The sequence below is a fragment of the Bombyx mandarina genome, chromosome 05 (assembly GCF_030267445.1).
Source record: "Bombyx mandarina strain Sakado chromosome 05, ASM3026744v2".
NCBI lineage: Eukaryota > Metazoa > Arthropoda > Insecta > Lepidoptera > Bombycidae > Bombyx > Bombyx mandarina.
The window spans coordinates 68,709-76,246 of NC_143212.1; the positions used below are offsets into that span (position 1 = coordinate 68,709).

A 7,538-nucleotide genomic window follows, 5' to 3' on the forward strand; every position below is an offset into this window, starting at 1 on the left:
CGCTGTTCCAACTGCATACAAAGAGTTAACGTTTACACTATCGAGAACGTAAAAAAACTCGCACTAAGAGACTGTCCGCGGGATATGCATAGCGACACGGTCGTATCGTAAAAATAAATGTATAGAAATTAAATGAAAAATTTACAATTCGTTTTATTATTGTAAATAAACTTAAAATTACAACTTACAATAAAGTTTTAACTAAAAATAAATACATTAATCGATGTTTGCTTAGCCTAATTTTGAAAATCAGAATACAATTTACGGCCGAACGCCGTTTTAATTATTGTCTACTTAATTTTTTGTCTATTAATGTCTACGACATTTCGACGTGTGAGTGTTTTTAATCAAATATGAATCGCATAATTCGTAAAAAATATTTTAAATATCTTAATTCTTTCACTTACAAAGAAAATGAAAAGTCTTTACAATGTTAAATAATAAGTCTTTAAGGACGTATTTTTTTCACTAGAAGCACATTAATTACATTAGACTAGATAACAAAACGACAACAATGTCTATATGCACACGTTGAAATAAAGTGTTTACATACATGTGTTATATTGAAAAAAGTCTGTATAGAAAACGTGACTGCTAACATTTGCAACATCTATTCAGTATTATAGTTCTATTATAAAAGTTTTGTTTTATACACAACAATAAAAACTATTAAATGTACATCGAATACTACGTATATAGTATGTTTCTGTGGAATTTATTTTACGTATTTCGATTTTCGAATGTTTTTTTTTTTAAACAGTAAAAAGGTCGTTTTCAGATTTGGGGCCAAAAGCGAGTTTTTTGATTTAATTCTCATAACCTTAATGGTACCGTAATTATAAGTACAATAAATTTGTTGTTATGACAACAGGCACATAGTCTTATAACTATATATTCGTAAAAACTGTTAAATTAGGAGTTCTATATTAAAAACTACCCCAAACCTCATTCGTATCACTGGTTCGAAATTCAAATTCTAACTTGTTTGCTATTTTTCCGGTAGTGTGTGTTGAAATTCGGCAATTTTATTTAATCAGTATAAAATACAATAATAAAGGAAAACTAACTGGATATTAAAACTTTATTAAAAACAAAAGAAGTACGATTTCTAAGCTTTATAAAAAAGTTCCTATTTAAATTGTCATCCGTGTTGGCGTTATCAAATGCGTAAAATTAACACGCCTAAATACAAAAAAATGAAAAAATAGAGAAAGTTTAAATTCAAGAAATCGTTACTTTTTTGGCCGCAAAATTGAAAACGATCCAAAAACCGCTCCGTAAAACGCAGAATATTAGGTACCTATATATTATCTGTGAGTTTTCAATTTGATACAACCACAGTCACGAAGTCGTCGCCTAATCTCGGTGAAATATTCGATTTTCCGTTTCTGAACGCAGCCGCGCCGATACCTTTGCCTCTCCCTAGAAGCTCTGGGAAGGGAAAGTTCGGGACTCCACGGTGTCTGACGTCTAAAAGACCATCACCGAACGAAGGCTGAAAAATCAGAAATATTTATTTAGTAAAATATTTCAAATGTACATTTCTGACGATATGTCTAATTAATCACTGCTTACTTCGTCGGAATAACGGTAAGAAACCCGAAATACCCATACAATTCTCGGTAGAGAGATATAAGACAGTTATGGTTGGTTGCTTTCCACCAGTAATTAGCTTAATTTTTTTAAATATCTTGGTTTATTTTATTCGATTTTTTATTGGAGCATCGATGCTCCTTTAGAGCATTGAAACAGACAGTTGATTCGTGAAAGATTATGTTAGGTATATACGTTAATTATTATGGAAAGTCCGCGTCTTTCTGTCTGTCTCATTTAGGATATAATCGTAGTTGGTACCTGTGTGGATATACCAGACATCCTACCACCAGTAATCCATACTATTTATTAGTTGTATTCAAAATTATAAATGCGAAAGTGTGTTTGTTTGTCCTTCTTTCAGGTCGAAACGAAGCAACGGATGATTTTTTATATAAATGATACTACTAAGTCAAGAGATTGACAGGCTACCTTTTAACACGAAAAAAACATCTCATTCTCACGGGAAACTACACTGACACTTTTCCTTGACCACGCGGCCCAATCACTTATACTTTAGTTATGTGTACAAAATAACACTTACGTTGGGTTGAGCGAATCCACCAAGTGAATTGAATCCGAAGGCTGACGACGCGCTCTGGCTTCCGAAGTTATTTCCGAAGCCTGTTCCGAAGGATGCGGCTTGCGAGGCGGCTCCTGAGACTGATGGACCAGCAACTCCGAACGAGGCTGCGGCGGCTTGGCTGCTGGCTTGACTGCCACTGAAACCACTGAAATGCAAATACGAAGTATTCATAAAATGTACAGTGAAAATCAATCAAAACCTAGTTTTAATAAATAATAGTTTAAAAAAACTAACAAAATACGCTTTTATAGAAAATATCTATACTAATATTATAAAGAGGAAAGATTTGTTTGTTTGTTTGTTTCGAATAGGCTCCGAAACTACTGGACCGATTTGAAAAATTCTTTTTCCATTAGAAGCCGACATTGTCCCTGATGAACATAGGCTACTTTCTTTTTTTTTTTTCTTTTTTTTTTTGGTTTCATGTGTGTTTTGATGTTTCCGAAGCGAAGCGAGGTAGGGTCGCTAGTTTTTTTAATAAATTTGAATTAAAAATAGTGTAAGAAAAGCGTGGGGGCATGGTATCAGTAGTTATAAAAAAAATATGAACAGATATGAGTAGAAGGGTTATTTTGATAATATCCTGAAAAACACACCACGCTTTTTTTTACAACAAAATCACTTTTTCTTACACTATTTTGAATTCAAATTTATTAAAATTTATTTTCTATTTTTTAGTTGGATTTTCTATAAAAGCGTATTTTGTTAGTTTTTTTAAACTATTATTTATTTTTCGTCGTTTAGTTGAATATAAATTTTTACAATATATTTTTTTTTAATTTTAATATTGAATTTCATCGGTCCTTAATAAGTATACCAAATTTCGAGTTAATCCGACGTTTTGAAGGGGGTCAAAATCTTGTTCACAGATTCCGTTACATACATACGTCTGAAGCTAATAAAAGCGTATTAAAAATCAAAGTAGGCTTTTATAGGCCCATTTAAATTGTCACGACTTTACCACTGATCTCAAGATAGGTCACGTTGTGATGTCGATGAAGTCCAACTAACTCATGCGTGGCTCATCTGCCCATCTAATTAGATTAATAACTTAGAGACATACCGTAAAAAAAGAAAAAAGAACATAGCTTGTAATACTTCTAATGTAACTTAACCTTTATGTGTGTCACATGATACACATTTTTTATTCGTATTTATTTGGATTTATATTTGTAGTTAATTCGTAATGTATATTAAAATCTATATAATTGTCACCGTAATGGTTACGTAAAACATTGCAGTTTGTACGCGTGACACATCAAAACAGCACAAAAAATCAACAAGTAAGTACGTAACATAACCAATTTGACTAAAAACATGTCAGTTTCAATATTTGTACATGTTTACGTGAGTTACATAATGATATTTACGTAAAATAAATAATTACGTAATTATTACTGATGTTGTCGCCATCTAATATTGGAGATGAAATTCTGGTCGGATTAGAAATAATTAATTCATGTTATCTACTTATAGTCATTATAATATAAATTTGATTATTTCGTATGCAGAGCACAGTACATATGTGTAGTCATCGATCAACATCACTAGGAACTAATATTACGTATATTTTAAAACAGTAACATTTTATTCTATAGATATACATATATGTAGATTGAACTCACAATCTGTGCTTTCCAGTGTACTTAGTGCGAGTTTTCTAACGTTCTCGATAGCGTAAAAGTTAACTCAAATATGCATGTAGTTGGAACATCTGCCTACGTTTGCCGCTAGGGGTGCTGTCCAAAGTGCATACAAATTTGAATTAACTTTTACTCTATCGAGAATGTTAAAAAACTCGCACTAAGCACGCAGAGTCCATAAACATAACTATTTGAATGGTTCTGACTTTGACACATGAGGTCTAAATCTCAATTATAAAGTATAACGCCCGTCCCACTCTTCAAATTGGAACGAATTAATATTTCGTTGCAGAAATAGGCAGGGTGGTGCTCACGAGAAGTCCCCCACTACTATTACAACCGATGTTTGTCTCTCATCCTAAAATGCACATTTGATGACAATTTTTGTCCGGCTATATGAAATACGTTTACGTATGTGTCGAAGCAAATCTACTAAGAGTGTAGTCATTACGGATCCTCCCGATCCATTAACGGTGCTTTTAGGTACCACAAGCACCGGTCACCGGAGATTAATCGAGACCGGTAAAATATCGAGGTGACCGGTAAAATAGAGCGAAAATGGTCTAGGGGTAGAGGTCCCAAACGATGTTAGGACCAAATAGCGGAGGAACTGAGGGTATCTGTCAGCGACGCAATCCACCAAGCTACAAAACGGGGTCGATGGAGACAGCCGGTTGACGGAATCGGATGGAGTCACGATCCTCAGCAGTGAGGGACCGATCGAAGAGAGAGATCGAGAGACGAGATTTATGTATTATTAACGGCTTGCAAACGATCTGTAGCGTTTTCGAGTAAAAAGATGTGTCATTGCAAGCAAATATTTACGGGACATCCGACACGCTGCAAATATTTCTTATGCATAATTCATGATACTGCAACTTCTGTTATCAGTTTACGAGGTTTTTATGTTTTATTTACGTCATTTTTCAAATAACATGTAATATATTATTAGTATTTTGTAACGTTACCTATTATTAGCATTAAAATTATCGTAAACTTTTATCTTGTATAACGCTAGGAGTGGGTGATATAAATCGTATATAGATTCAATATTTATATATCGTAGCAATATCGTTGAATCCGATATCGCCCCGCACGAAATCTATATATGTATCGATATCAGCCGATACACGATATTGCTCGATGTGATGCGCATCGCCATATCGTACCGATTCGTGAATCGAAATCTATATTTCGATATCAGCCGATACACGATATTGCTCGATGTGATGCGCTTCGGCATATCGTACCGATTCGTTAATATCAGCAATATTCGTTTGGTTCGTATCGAATCGGCCAGAGTGAGTGAGCGCACGATAGGGATATCATGTGATGAATGAAACAGAAACAGGCATTATCCATACAATTGTAAACCTTATATTTAAGTCCATATGTCTGTAGATTATTCTTAGCGTATCAACAGGATACAATTAAGGAAAGAAGTTTCAACTTTCGACCCTAACTTGAATGCAGTATAGCCTATTTGCATCGTTGAATTTAATTTCACGCGCTTTGACCTTGAACTAGAATTTTTGGACAAGTGTTTATAAATACTTAAAAGTTTTTTGTGTTTGATTTTTAAAGTACACATTTTTCTATTTTTAGTTGAATCCAAATAATTGAGTTTATTTCTTGTGTTTGTATTAAACTTTTGAAATCTACACTCTTTTAGTATATTTTGTAATTTTAAATTAAGACACAAAATACTAAAAACTGAAAATAATGTAGCCAGTCCTAAGCCTGGTAAAAGCATGAAGGAAAGTTTTTTTGATATTTTTATTTTCATGTTCTTTTTATTACTTTAAGATCATATTATAAATTGATATCAGAAAACCAACCGTATAACGTTGACTTAAATCTATATCTACTACGATATTATATCAGCGTATCGTTTCAAATCTCAAATATCATGAATCGAGAAAATCTACTAGCATCCATCAATATATAGATTCAGAAAATATATAGATTCAATATCCGATATTGATCCTCGATATATAGATACGATTCGATACGCGGCAAAAACCGATATTACCCACTCCTATATAACGCAAGTGTAGTTACAGTGTAATGCAGACGGTTTGACTTGTTTTATCTTATTTATAATTTATAACCGAATCAAAATAATATGAGATCTATTAATACCAATTTTACAGTGTATAATTGCGTAATTATTTTTCGACGACAGACGTCTGGGACCTCGCATGCTGTTCTGTGATATATTAAGACTGCAGATAAAAATGCCAGACACTACGTACATAGGTATTCAAAACGTCAAAAATTGTAAAACAAACAAAATTTTCGACACGGTCAGGGATTGTTGAAAAACTTAGAAAATAAAACATGATATTGAAATAAGCTCGCGTATGCATACATTGCAACCATGTTAATTATCATGCATGCATTTTTAATTTAATTATCATTGAAATCCTGTCGTATCAACTAATGCAGATCGTTGAATATTAAAATTGAGTTTCATAAATAAATGCACGTATAAATGAATGCTTGGCACGCGTTTATTAATTTAATATCAAAATAAATCCAAAAGGTTACATACATAAATTCACTATATAAATTATTCTCCTTTTATTTTGGTAAAGAATGACTGATAGGGTATCCTCATATATTCAACCGAATCTAATTCAAGACTTAAAAATAAAAAGCACGAAACGAGTTGCACAGTGAGCAGCTAAGCTAATTTTAATGATCTTTTTTAAAACGTGTGACGTTTAAAAATAACGTAAAATCTTTAACTGTTCATTATCACAATCAATCAACAAACGTCACGTCATCGGAATCAGTTTACTACGATAGCGCTCATCTCATTCAATCAATTCAAACAACTCACGTATTCGAAGCGTTCACGTCATATCTGGGTTACGTTTTAAATTCAGAACACTCAAAAAAACATGGTCACTAACCTTCCAAAACCATTGAATGATGACGCCTGACTGGCCGAGTGTGACGCACTGAAGCCCTCACTGAATCCAAATGAGAACGACTGAGAAGCGGAGTGACTGGCCCCAGGTCCGCTACCGCTGCTGCTAATACTGGCGGTCAGTCCACCATTGCCTGAAGGAGCCAGATTAAATCCGCCACCACCGAATTTGGGTTTCACTTGAGCCCGTTTTTCATGTGGCAACAGCGTACTAGGATCACGCTCTAAGTGTTCTAAAACAGGCAAGACGGGAGGTGTTATCACTGGTTCTAATTTCCTTTCGCGACGTTGATCCGGAAAAGCGAAGCCGGAGGGCGCGGGCGAAACGATTTTCAAAATCGTCGCTAAGCAGAGACAAGAGCACAGGAGCCTCATGGTTGGATCTGATGATACTATGCCGATTTGGCGACGGAACTTGTTTTAATAGGGTCGTACGAGGTCATGAGAGGTGTTGGCATGCGGCACGCGCCGCAGCCTTCAGAAAACCCACTGCGCTCGGTTCGAGACGACATCCTGCCATGTACCAGCCCCCCTCTCGATGCGATCCATAAACGTAGCACCGCTATTCCTTTTTAATTTTATGACGTTATTGTTGAATACGTTATGTGAGAATTAGTCAGATGATGGCTATTGGGAAATCCTAATGTACAAGTTGAATATCCAATGGTATTTTGATGTACGAGAAGCAAATTATTCTAGCCATAAGGATCTTAATTCAATCGAATATTTTCGTGTATTGTATTTAAAGGATTCACAAATACTCGAGACATTAAAATTGTTT

General features: G+C 34.4%; 1 protein-coding gene across 1 annotated transcript; it reads right to left on the minus strand.

The window, feature by feature from the left end:
- Positions 1 to 129: 129 nt before the first annotated feature.
- On the minus strand, positions 130 to 7,273 carry LOC114244868 (uncharacterized). Its single transcript, XM_028176805.2, has 3 exons — positions 6,741 to 7,273; positions 2,138 to 2,324; positions 130 to 1,495 (listed from the first exon to the last, which is right to left on the minus strand). The coding sequence occupies exons 1-3, from the start codon at positions 7,130 to 7,132 to the stop codon at positions 1,322 to 1,324; spliced, it is 753 nt and encodes a 250-aa protein (XP_028032606.1). The 5' UTR covers positions 7,133 to 7,273; the 3' UTR covers positions 130 to 1,321.
- Positions 7,274 to 7,538: the final 265 nt, after the last annotated feature.